Consider the following 14,304-nt stretch of genomic DNA (forward strand, 5'->3'; position numbering starts at 1 on the left):
TGATCGTGCTGCCATCTCTCGGGAATCGTGCTGCGTTTCGTTTAGCTACTAATATAATGACCGTCTCCGACATATAAATATACATACATATTTGCACCGATTTTTACTTGCATACGCCCCGTCATGACCTATGCAAGTGTAGTGTTCGCTCACGCGGCCCGCATACACTTAAAATCATTCCAAATTATTCAATCCCGTTTTTGCAGGATAGCCGTCGGAGCCCCGTGGTTCGTCAGGAACGTCGACCTCCATGACGACCTGGACTTAGAGTCCCTCAGTAAGTATCTACAGTCGGCGTCGATGCGCCACTTCGATAAAGCGGCACGACACGAGAACCCTCTCATCGTGGCCGCCGGTAACTACATTCCCGATCCTGCGGACAGAATGGAAAGCAGTCGACGTCGCCCAAAACACGTCATCTCGGATCCTCCCGATCCACTAACGGTGCTTTTAGGTACTTCAAGCACCGGTCACCGTTCTCGTCGAACCCGTCGCTTGCGACGAAGGGCTCGACGTGTAAATTAACTCTCAGACACAGAACACTGAGTTTCTCGCCGGATCTTCTCAGTGGGTCGCGTTTCCGATCCGGTGGTAGATTCTGCGAAGCACGGCTCTTGCTAGAGTTCGTGTTAGCAACGTCATCAGGTTTGAGCCCCGTGAGCTCACCTACTAAAGTTAGGGTTACGCTGAAATAGCCACTAGGGCTATCAGCTTAGGTAGGAAAAAAAAAAAAAAGAAAACACCGATTTTTTTGAGTTATTTGCAAACATTTGAATGAAGGTTGGTTGACGAAGGTTTCATTTGGTCTGGGTTTCAAGTAATCTCAATTAATTTGTACATAAATGACGTTATCTTGGAATGTACACTGCAGCAAGAACTCTGATATATGTAGCTCCACGGTTTACGTCCTAAGGTGATTAGCGTAGTCCACTTTGAGCGTCAGCATGTGTTAACGTTGAGTATGGCATCTACGAAATGTCCAAATATGCTTTTGAATTATTTTATTTTTTTTCTTATGGAAAACTCTAGTCTAATTGCATATTTTTATAGAAGTCTAATTAAAAGAGGAAATTAACCTAGAAACTGTCTGAATGTTCATGAGTTCGATTGAAAATAATTTGTTAAATGTCAGTTTTGGAAGTCTGTATTTATCGAAACAATTATGTGATTGCGGAAGTCTAAATCGAAGAGTTACTAAACAGAATCATAAATATGTGAATGCTACTGGCAAAATTTATTCAACATTTTGATCTTAAAAACAAAAGTTTCACTTAATACAAACAGCGAAATCAAACACAAACATTGCATGGAGCCGGTCGAGTGTAATTATAAGCAACAGCTCCACCGGGTCTTTAGGAAAAAAAACCGGTCCAATTTTAACCGAACCGGATATTTTACCAAACAAAAGTTTTTCAGGTAATCGGATATTCTTTTTTCAAACGTAACGTTTGACGTTAAAAGGCTTTGGATCCTAAAACCGTGGGGTCACGTTGAGGTGATTAGCCGTCCTGGCTTGAATTAAATAGAAAACTCCGGCGATACTTCAATTGAAATTATTTGTTGTAATTAGTTGTGTAAATTTAGGTTTATAGATTTCTGGATTGTTCGCGTTTCTTTTAGTTTAAAAGTTTAATTGGTGTAATGGCATTTTGAGGGACCATACGGGTGCTTACTTCCTATATGTTTTAGCCACGTCATGCTGTTCCATTTAGGGTGGGGCATATGTGAGACTTCGACTTCAAATATCAAGGTCGATATATGATTACGGCAGTGAATTAGTGATAGATTGCCGGTTTAGGAGAGCTATAATCTCTTCTGCATACAAAAAGTCTTTATAAAGAATCACAGTGGAACATGCTTGGATATACTTTAATTTTTAACCTACTTCAAAACCAAGGAGGCGGTTATCGTATCGATTGTATTATTTTTATGTGTTAGGTACGTTAGAACTTTTATCTATATGAACCGATCTGGAAGATTTTTTCTTAAATTAAAAGCCAGTGCTTATCATATGATCACAAATATTATGTATTCGTTTTATCCAAATCTAGAAGGTATCCAGGATCCAGGTAGATTTTGAGTTAAACTTGATAATGTATATTTAATTGACTACAATATTTTCTGAAGCCAGTTTTCTTTTTTATTCATAAGTTTTGTATCGCTGTGCCGGTAAAATAACTCATCGCTAAAATGATTTCAAGTATTATCTGAAGCCAGTAGAAACATCGAAAGACCAATGTCCTCACAATCCGGGACGCGCTGCTTAATAACAAGAGACAGGCAGTAGGCAGCGGCATGGCTCTGTCCCTGGCATTGCTGAAGTCCATGGGCGACGGTAACCACTCACCATCAGCTGGACCGTATGCTCGTCTGCCTACAAAGGCAATTAAAAAAAAAGACAGATAATATGATAGTGGAACCTACCTGCACGGACTCAGGATACTGTTCTTAAAAGACATCGTTTATTGCGGCTGGAATGATAGGGCTGTTGTCTACATCGTCTAGCTTCTACACTGATAGAAAATACGTAATACGGTGTTACGAAGCCCGCGAGGTTGTGTCAAAATAAAACAAATGAATACACAACGATCCATTTTTAATCATAACTTTTTTTTTTTGGAAATCTCACAATAAAGTCTCGAATGGATCTTATCCATTAACAGCAGTATGCACAGCGAAATACATTTAGTACAAATAAAAATCTTATTATTATTTACGTGATCATAATTCGTACAAATATTTACAAAGTGGCCCTTACAAACGAAGTCGGGTGACATGTTTTGTTTGAGACAAAAAAAAAATGTTGACGTTTGCAAGCGCTCGACAACGCTAACGCAGCGCCCACTTAACACCAGGCGGGCCGTGTGCTCGTTTGTCCAGATACAGCTATAAAACTGTTGATAGGTCGTATTGAGCCAGCACGGGTAGATACCACAATCCTGCTTATTCCGGTTGTAAAGCAGTCATGCGGTCGAGTTTGAAGTGTGGAATAGCTTATGCAGTAAGACGCTTAGCTCTTGTCTTGTCTATGGATTTCGATAACTCGAATTTAAGTTAAGCCATGAGGTCGTTTACCCATCTAAGACAATAAAAATATCAAATCAAATAAATAAAAATATATCGTAAATTTTATTTTGCTATCAGCTTTAACTCTTCAACATTTAAGAACAAAATTACTGTTACTTAAAGAAAATTTTATCCCGTGATTATAATATATAAACGATTGATTGACCTATATGAGGCGGTCGGCGCAAAAGTGGCCTAGCCCACAATTTTTCATATTCGAGCTTATATATTACAATTTATATAAAAGATAAAAAAAAATGATGCAAAACCGGCCTATCCCTAGTCTTATCCATAGAGAACAGATGGCTTTTTAAACATTATTTTTGCGCGTATTGGTTTTGCCGTGTAAAAGTAATTTCCAACCTCATTGTCTCCATATTAACTATAATAAGCTTAGGACACTTTTGCGTCGACTACCTCATATATACCCCGGGAGTTGGTAAATATTCGATAAAAGTTAATTAGGACTTTTATGCTAAATAACACATACATAATTCATTTTAAGAGATTTCACGCGATAGTTTAGTCAGATTTCGTCGACTGTAAAAAACATTACCATCCCGTGAAATCATAAAATCAACTTAAATTTATAAAAAAAAACATTGTTAAATAAATCTTAAATATAATATTAATTTATTAAAAACTTCTTTTGGTACATTCCATGCATATTCCATTTTGCGTCATCACCTTTAAATTCAAGCCGCAAAATAAATATGTATAAATTTAACTGTCAAAATATTCTTTGGAAAAAACTTAACTAGATATAATTAATTTCAACATGTAATTATCGTGACAGAAAATGGGAATTAGCGTGATTTATCATATAATATTTGACGTAGGACGTGCGATGCGCAAAAAATTTATACTATTTATTTAGAAAATACTATTATATTGTCAAATTTGCCAACTAACTTCAATATTCACTAAATTCATAAATTCTATAAATTAATATACTCAAAAACTCATGTAATCTGTTGCTGTTGCTTCTCCTTGAAATAAATATATTGATATAATTGAAATAAATGTCTTATATACTTCTTGTAAAGGTAGCGATTACTGCTTAAGGTAAAAAAAAACCTTATTCAGTAATTACCTCATAATTAAATCACAAAAATGGGGATAAAATAAAATTAATTATATTTGAGTAAAAATCACGTCAATTCCTTTTATATATAATATTATTATGTCACGATTTACATTTTTTTTCCCCGTTTAATATTAAATACCATATTTGGATGTGAATTACGATTTACTCCGTCATTAGGCCTCTGTCCCATAAAAACTAGCTACGGTGAAACTGTACAAATTCTTCACAAGAAGGACAAACAATTTATTTACATTAACTATTGTAAGTCGGGTTCTTTCATTTCACAAATAAACACTTAAGCCGCATCTACATCTAGTTTTTCAGTTCTTGTGATTTTTTTAAAGTAAATATGGACTTCATATCCTGAATTGCAAATAAATCGACAACTATGGTAGTTTTCCAATTACAGAGCATAATGCGACTCAGTGACGCACAATGCCGAATTATGCTGAAGCTTAATTGGAACGCGAATTAGTTTTCAAATGCATCAGCAGAGTGCACTAAGTTAGCACAGTTTTAATTAAAATTGATTATTTCTAAGAAACTACGACGAAACTAAAGCCTTACAATTTTTTCAACATTAAATAATATTACTAACGATAATATAAACAAAATTTCGATCAATGCCAACTTAAAGAAAAAACACTTGTCAATTTTCTGTCACTGAGTCGGTATCGATTGCGAGTATCACGCGAGAGCAGTACTTTTGAGAGTGCTCGATTGTGCGAAGCGTTGCTGTAGTTGGAACATTCAACGTTGAGCATTATGCCGCATAATGCGCTCTTGTGCTGTAATTGGAAAACTACCTACTTATATCTGCCAATGCCAAGCCTACAGCCAATTGTTTTAGTAAATCCAAATTTCGTGCATCTGCAGTGTGCTGTGTAAAGAATCTCACATCACTGCCCATGGACACCTTTCGCGCTCTTACGAGACTTAACTCTGGCAGCTATTAAAATACAATTCTCAATTTGAAATACTTATTCATAATTAGTTATCAAAGATTTACAAGTCCGTTAAAATACGACTACCTGATAACGTTATAGATTTTTTTTATTGCTTAGATGGGTGGACGATCTCACAGCCCACCTCGTTTTAAGTGGTTACTGGAGCCCATAGACATCTACAACGTAAATGCGCCACCCACCTTGAGATATCAGTTGTAAGATCTCAGTAGAGTTATAACGGCTGCCCTACCCTTCAGACCGAAACGCATTACTGCTTCACGGCAGAAATAGGCAGGGCGGTGGTACCTACCCGCGCGGACTCACAAGAGGTCCTACCACCAGTAAAGATTTTTTCACATTCTATTTATAACGGGCTTATATAACTATGATAACTTATTTGGATTATGACTAAACGTAATATTTTGTACGGTTTTCGTGAGTAATAGACATAATTAAAACTACTTTTACGGCTTAGTCTCGTATTTGTTATTTTAATTTTATTGTTTTATACATTTCTACTACACAGTTTTCGTGGTCACGAAGGATTAAGGTTTTATTCAGCCTTAAACACGTCATTACGGATCCTTCCGATCTATTAACGGTGCTTTTAGGTACCACAAGCACTGGTCACCGTCCGCGTCGAACGCGTCGCTTGCAACGAAGGGCTCGACGAGTGAATTAACCCATAAACACAGGCTACTGAGTTTCTCGCCGAATCTTCTCAGTGGGTCGCGTTTCCGATCCGGTGATAGATTCTCCGGTTTGAGCCCCGTGAGCTCACCTACTCGCCCGGTTACGCTGACATAGCCTCTCAAAGCTATCAGATTAGGTAGGAAAAAAAATTATGTTATTCATCGACAATTAATTTTGTGGTAACTACCTTCTAATTCTCTATAAAAAAAGTTTGTTGACATTGAAAAGAAATGCGAAAAAAAAAACGATCGCGATATATAAACCGTAAAAGAAATTTTAATTAAAACTAATAGTAGGCATTTTTCAGGTATAATAATGCTTTTAAACGAAACCATGTTTCACTTTGAAGTATTTTAAGCGGCCTTCCAGAACCTTTCTTTGTATTTATTCTATATGGATTTATTTTAAAACATACGTAGTATTTAAATGATACTAATCCCAGTTTATTTACAACATCGGTGGTCGTAATTCTTAAAACCGAATTAATCTTAATTTAAGACACGTAAAGCTATTTTATTCGCATGGCAGCTTCAGTGCTTTGGACGAGGGAACGATTGTACGTTGCGCATACGAAACAAATAGGATTTATTAAAATTTCACTTTGGGTATTCCGACTAGAAATTCGAATTACGTCACCGCCATCGAATTCAAACAACAAAAAAAAAAACACTTTGGTACAAAACGTTTGTGGAGACTTTGAAATTTGAAAAATGCCACGTTATGAACAATTTAAAACGGTGAGCACCCGTGAACACACTTCACCTTACGTACAAATGACTTTGAAAAGATTTAAAACTTAACGGTACATGCTTATTGCCTTTAGTCACGACAATATTCCAATTCAATATTATACATTTTTCTCGTTTCAATTCTAATGTACCTTCGTAGCTGAGAACGCTAGCTGAAGTAAATAAAAGATCAATTTACACGCGACATCTAAATGTCACATTAGCTTTGTCACACGAGCACGGAATTTTATAGGTTGTTTCATAACTTCGTCGTCTTCAAACTTTATAAGAGTGCTGGAATGAAAGCCGGCAGCAAGAATATGCTGAGTGTCGTGTAGGTATTTGTTCCTGTAAAATGAAATTGTAATTGACTTACAAACTATAATAAATACTTCGCGGATTGCATTCGAAATAATACTACAGAAGGGAATTGACATGCGACCGTAAATTAAAATTGGCAATACATAAACATAATCTATGTATTAGTGTAAGACAAGCCAAAAGTTTGTTACTCTTGGATGAAACGTGCTAAGAACAAAGAAAATTGGGTTAAGCTAAAGGAGGCCTATACCCAAATAGGGGTTCCTATCGAAGAAAAAAATTGATGTAGGCAAATGAAATAAAAAGAATAAAGAAAAAAATATAATATAACAAAAATATGTAAAAATCATATATTATTTAAGAATAATTACACGTAATACTTAGGTGATGGGAAATAAAAGGCTTTATTATAATATTATTATTGTAACTTATTGTCATCATTACCTTTTGATCCTACAGCGGCCGCAAGCTGCATGTCGGCCGCTGTTGGCATCTCGGGAGTTGTGCTGATAGGACCTGTGTGACAGAAATTAGACAAGTTATCACAGTTGATATCATAAAAAATCTTACGTTACGGACGTTTTTTCCCGGTTAGGGTACCCTTCCGCATCGTCCCATAAGGAACTGCGTTCCAAAATTTACTAACAATGTGAAATGAATGCAAGTTAGCGTAATTTATTTAAAACTATACTTTCAAACAAGAACGGAATACCTAATGTTTCGTTGTGGAAATAAACACGACTTTCTAACAGAGCGGTGCGGACCCACAGTTTTCAGCCAGCAATTACGCAAATCGATAATTTTTGTGGGTCTTATTACAGAAGGTCGTTCTTTGTATTGCTTAAATCAACTTTTGAGACTTGTAAATTATCTACTAGTATTTTTTTTATTGCTTGGATGGATGGACGAGCTCACAGCCCACCTGGTGTTAATTGGTTACTGGAGCCCATAGACATCTACAACGTAAATGCGCCTCCCACCTTGAGATATGAGTTCTAAGGTCTCAGTGTAATTACAACGGCTACCCCAGCCTTCAAACCGAAACGCATTACTGCTTCACCGCAGAAATGGGCAGGGTGGTGGTACCTACCCGTGCGGAAAAGTGCGCAGTAACAAATTCTTTTTAAATATTCACTCTTATTGTGGCTCTAGTCAAGTTTATCTTACAATAAATTTCGAAGACAATAATTTATCGTACAATAAAGACTTCTGACACTAAGGTTAGTCAAACTTATGTCTTATATCATATGACTTTTACATGTAATGTAACATTACTTAATAAATTAGTTCCGTTCCGTAATAAATTAGTACAGTAATTAATGTAAATGAATATGATTTCCTTGTTTATGTATACAAAAACTTTATTGTAGCCAAGAGAAAATATGAAGATATGAGATTTTCTTAGAAGTAAATTAACTTGAGACCTTCGGGAGTATTGTAAGCAGATCCACTCCATCATAATTAATCTATCGTTCAGATTCATACAGGAAAAATGCCTTGACCGGAAACGTTAAAATACTTGTTGATTTTATTTCGCAATGGATTTATGTTGGTTTTACGTCATTCTAGCTATTTTTATGGAGTAACTAGCTGTTACTTGCAACTTCGCCCACGCGGTCAATGAAATGTATCAGAAAAGGTGAAAATGTAGTTTTTAGAAAAAATATTTTTTCGGGATAAAAAGTAGCTTATGTAACTCTCATTTTTTATTGCATGGCGAAATGGACGAGCTCACAGCCCACCTGGTGCTAAGTAGTTACCGGACCCCATAGACATCTACACCGTAAGTCCTGCCACCCACCTTGAGATATGAGTTCTAAGGTCTCAGTATAGTTACAACGACTGTCCCACCCTTCAAACCGAAATGCTTGCCGATTACTGCTTCACAGCTGATATAGGCAGGATGGTGGTATCCACCCATGCGGACTCACCTCATAAGAAATCCTACCATCAGAAATTAGACAAATTATAATTTGGCGGGTTTGATTTTTATTACACGATGTTATTCCTTCACCGTGGAAGTCAATCGAGAACATTCGTTAAGTACGTATTTCATTAGAAAAAATATTTTGACCTAATGCTATCACTTTAATAAAAAATCAAGTCAACGTGAAATGTCACATCACGTCTTTCAACGTCTTTACGATAAACATACACACATGGTAAATAAATATGGACTATGCTAATATGGACCCACCAACTATTATAATATGGACTAAAATAAATATGAGGCAATTGACACTTTCGACCTTAACTGTTAAGATCGTTGGATGATGTTCATATCGTAGTATCGTTATAGCTCCTAACATTACGTCGACTCTAAGGCCGCCTTTGGACAAAAAGATCGGTCGTATGGATAGGTCCACTAGGAAAGAGAGCTAAAGGCCGCCGTACGCCAGGTGAGTAGACGAAATTATAACAGTGGCTGGTAAAGATTGGCTGAACACCGCTAAGGATAAGAAGAATGGTGTACCTTAGAGGAGGCTTTTACCCGAAGGGGGTCCATACAGAAATAATGTAAACAATATTAAAATTAATATAAGAAAAAAACTAACTTTTTAATCGTAAATTAACTTCTTAATTAACTTTTAAACTTTATTTTTTAAATATTTAAATTTTTTTAATAAATAAAATAAATAAATAAAACCATTAATGTACGTCCAAATTGTTTGTAATTAAGTATTTTAGAGTGGAATAAAGAAAGCTTTATTATTATTTTATTATTAAAGCCGCCTTTCTGTCATTAATAAGATCCTTTACTTCATAATTGGAATTAAAAAGCAAAAAATAAATAACTCGGTCTTCGTGTATACTTTGTGGACTTTACATCGCTGCGTACACAAACTCCGTTGATAAAAAGCTTAAGTGGGCAGGAAGCTCGCAAATTATTCAAGTAAATTTCTTTGCCGGCTTTAGTTTTTTTTTTTTTTTAGATAAGCAATGGATCCGAGATGGATGGACGGAGTGAAGATGGGCCAGATGGTATTTGATTAATATCGTAATCTAGACGCAGCCTGATTGACATTATATGGAAATATTTGGAAAATTTTGTTCTTTTTTATTAGTATTTAATCAGGTTTTTTGGAAGAAAAGGTTACTTGTGGCTCAGCCAGGAGGGGTGGGGTTTGCTAACAGCTGCCCGAGCGCCAAAAGAGATCTAACAGGTCAAGCACAGCTGCTTCTCGACTGCATCTACTAATCTACTACCGGATCGAAATCGCGACCCGCCGAGAAGATCCAGCGAGAAATTCAGCGAGCTGATTAATCAGGTATTTCCGGAGTGTGTAGTCTAATGGAACAGTGTGAGACTCAGGTCTCCAACGTCAACTAAACAATACACCACGTATGACGTAATAGTTCAGAGACAAGTGGACCGGTTCTGCTCAAGTCCTCGATCTCCATTAAAATAAATAAATGAATACTCAGCTAAGACAATAAACAAACTTATTTACCTGGATAGTATATAGATTCTTTTCTAACAGCATAGTTCGCTTGTGTTATCCTCAGCGTGCAGATGAACTCCGCCGGGGAGGGAAGGTCGGCATCGTTGAGGGTCACGGAGGCTACTGCGGAATACCTGCCGTTGACCAGCTTCAAATTGTGAGCTACGCCATCGAGCCGCCTAAGGAATACAAAAATATTTAATAAATAAATAATTATTAAATAATAAATATTTACTAACAATCACGCCACGTTAACTGGTCTCGTGATAAGTTCGTAAAGAACTTGTGTTACAGGTACCAGATAACGGAAATGAATTTAAGATTTTTACTATACACATACATTAATTTAATTTACATCCATAACTCTGGAAAAGACATTTTATATTTATCATACAAATATCTTCCCTTGGCGGGATTCGAACCCGCGACCCCTTGTGTAGTTACCATGTCACTCACGACTACACCAGACGGCCGTTAATTTTCAATCAATTATTTGTAGCGTACAATAAAAGGTTTTACAGGTTTAGTTAGTTACGTATTGGAACAGACACCGAATGTCTGGTGTACATCATTTCTTAAATACAGAGATGAGTAGGAAATAGACGAGTTCGCAGGAACCACAACGTGAGTTTTTTTTTCGTAATGACGCATATCGACATCTCAATTAAATCATAAACTAGATGATGACCGAGCTTTGTTCGTTTTTTTTTTTATAACGCCATCTTGTCGTTTCTCTAAAGCAGTTAGTTTCTCTCAATTAAGAAAAATAGCATTATTATTCGCCAATAGATGTCGGGTAGAGTCATAAAGTGATTATTGAAAACACGAATAAACAACAACATTTTCTGTAAATAAATCGTAGCTGGATCGATTTATCGCCCCCGAAATCCCCTGTATACTAAATTTTATGAAAATCGTTGGAGCGTTTCCGAGATTCAGATTATATAAGTATATATTAATATACAAGAATTGCTCGTTTAAAGGTATAAGATATGACTACAGTACCTTAGAAACCTTCGCGGGTACAGGTAATATAGTAGTGACTATACGCAAAAATATAATAGTCCTTAGTGCTTAAAATATAGCAATACTAGAAAATATGAGCACTGGCTAGAAAAAATTTGAAAAAACCAGCTAAGTTAGGCAAGGATTTGTGATGGAAAAAATAAATTAAAATTATATTACGGTTTTTTTTGAACATTCATTCAAGATATTGAGAAACATTAGCCAATAAGCGTAGAAAGAAAAAGATTTCCCTCGGGACCTATATCCCTTACATCTTTTTTAAGTCTAGCGCCTTCCGTTCCTAAGCTGAAGCTTCATAAACTTAATTAGCTTATGTAAGCAAAAGGTAAATCGTTACCGAACATCAAACATGCAAAAACCCTTACAGAATCTGTATTAAAATATAATGCATTAAAAGATAATATTATATAGTACATAATATATCAAACAATAGAATTAACATTGAACATGAAGTGTACATTGAATAAAAGTAGAAAAAGCGTAGGTAGAGAAGAGATAAGTGTAATAAAACATAAACCAGTGATTTGTGAATATAACGTGTTGCTGTAACGCTCTGAATTTTTTACTTGTTTAACTATTGCATAGCTTTTATTACGGGCTTTGAGCGCGGCGACCGAAACCAGAAATTCCGTAACGAAAATAAAACCTAACAACCCTTACTCCGCCTACCATTAAGCTCGCGCTCAACACATTCACGCGTTGCGCTTGTGTAGTGTTTGTGAATAAGCACGCGGCCTAGCTAATGAGTGTGAAGGGGACAGTTAATGTTTTGCTTTTGTTAATGTTTGTAAATATAGCGTGGTCTTATTTCATTATTGTGTTAATATTAAATTATTGTCTAATTATAAGTGCTTAAGTTGATAAAAAATGCTATCCAATAGCTTTACCGCGGCAGTCCACGAGTACCACACGTGTTTTTTTTATATCTTATATGAGCGGACGAGTTGACCGTCAACCTGGTGTCAAGTGGTAACGGGAGTCCATAGACATCAATAATGTAAATGCCACCAACCCATCTTGGGGCATACATTTAAATCTCAATTTTATAGTACAAGTAAAGTAAAGTCGTCGTGGCCTAAAGGATAAGACGTCTGGTGCATTTGTATCTAGCGATGCACCGGTGTTCGAATCCTGCAGGCGTGTACCAATTTTTCTAATGAAATACGTACTCAACAAATGTTCACGATTGACTTCCACGATGAAGGAATAACATCGTGTAATAAAAATCAAACCCGCAAAATTATAATTTGCGTAATTACTGGTGGTAGGACCTCTTGTGAGTCCGCACGGGTAGGTACCACCATCCTGCCTATTCTGCCGTGAAGCAGTAATGCGTTTCGGTTTGAAGGGTGGGGCAGCCGTCGTAACTATACTGAGACCTTAGAACTTATATCTCAACGTGTGTGGCGCATTTACGTCGTAGATGTCTATGGGCTCCAGTAACCACTTAACAACAGGTGGGCTGTAAGCTCGTCCACCCATCTAACTTAAATAAAAGTTCCCCACTAAATTAAAGTTCAATTAAAAATATCGAATTCTTGATGCTAAGAACAAATAAAACTAAAGCTATATTACAAAGATAGATGTCGCGTGTTAAGCGAAATATCGCTCAAACCAAATAACCCGTTCTCGTCGAACCCTTCGCTTGCGACGAAGGGCTCGACGAGTAAATTAACTCTCAGACACAGCCCACTGAGTTTCTCGCCGGATCTTCTCAGTGGGTCGCGTTTCCGATCCGGTGGTAGATTCTGCGAAGCACGGCTCTTGCTAGGGTTCGTGTTAGCAACGTCATCAGGTTTGAGCCCCGTGAGCTCACCTACAAACGTTAGGGTTACGCTGAAATAGCCCCTAAGGCTATCAGCTTAGGTAGGAAAAAAAAAAAACACCAAATTAATAACCTTTCACCCCTCGATATAATCATTAATGATGATAATTCCATGTATATTATTTTTCAATCGATAAGTACAAGGCAGTTAATTTCGACGTATCAACCTAATGATTGTCTGGAACAGATTTCTCTTAGCGATAACATCGCCAATTATACTCTTGTTTTTAATGTTTTATGTTGTTCTCATATTGACGTACAATAAAGCATACTCCACTTTAAACATACAAAATACGCGCCATTTCATTAGTGGCTCTTATTATACATACGTAAGCTTAATTTTAGACAAGAAAAACATCTGCAGAGAGTCATTAGACAGACAAATATGTTGAAGGAAAGATGTAATCTGCGGTGTACTTAAATTTGACAACAGAACTAACTTATACTCATATACAAGAATTGGGTGAAACCATCATCATTCTCCTGCCCTTCTCCCAGTCGTCTGGGGTCGGCGCAACCTGTTTTCTCCTTCCATACTCCTCTATCAAATATCATTTCTTCGCTCACTCCCCTCTTACACATATTGTCTTTCATGCAATCCATCCATTTCTTCTTAGGTCTACCTCTTCCTCTCATCTTAGAATTAGGTAAAACTATAATAATTAAAATTCAGATTCAAATAACACAGACACAAACATACACACACACACACACACACACACACACACACACACACACACACTCACACACACACACACACACACACACACACACACTCACACACAAACACGGACGAGCCCACGAGTAATATGACAGACTGACCCTGCGTGTTTATAATTACTTTAATTATAATTGTAAGCGGAATCTAGATACCGATTAGATCATGTTCAAAATAATAGATATAGATAAATTTTTAGTTCATTTTAATTTAATTAAATAAAAATTGAACATTAATTGTTAACATTAATCTAAGCAAAGTCGCCGTAAGACACAATCTTATCCCAGTGCAATGTAATAAAAAAAGAGGTGGTGTCGTGGGACACCAGGTAGGAACGAAGTTCCTTCGGCTAATGTAGAATCGACACAATTTGCAAAACAAATATGGTGCTCAATTTTATGTATTCTTGATTTTTCTCTTAAATTTTGCTGATTAGTATTTTGGGAAAGA

At 36.5% G+C, this 14,304-nt stretch overlaps 1 protein-coding gene across 1 annotated transcript in view; it reads right to left on the reverse strand.

The window, feature by feature from the left end:
* Positions 1–2,579: 2,579 nt before the first annotated feature.
* The window catches only part of LOC114239744 (uncharacterized), a 91,934-nt gene continuing 80,209 nt past the window's right edge, over positions 2,580–14,304 (reverse strand). The window contains exons 4-6 of the mRNA XM_028170106.2: positions 10,295–10,464; positions 7,287–7,358; positions 2,580–6,869 (exon numbers count right to left, since the gene is read on the reverse strand). Of these exons, the coding sequence (XP_028025907.2) occupies positions 6,805–6,869; positions 7,287–7,358; positions 10,295–10,464 (307 nt within the window). The 3' untranslated portion in view covers positions 2,580–6,804. The remainder of the gene's footprint in view (positions 6,870–7,286; positions 7,359–10,294; positions 10,465–14,304) is intronic.

The sequence above is a fragment of the Bombyx mandarina genome, chromosome 13 (genome assembly GCF_030267445.1).
Source record: "Bombyx mandarina strain Sakado chromosome 13, ASM3026744v2".
NCBI classification, from domain to species: Eukaryota; Metazoa; Arthropoda; class Insecta; order Lepidoptera; family Bombycidae; genus Bombyx; species Bombyx mandarina.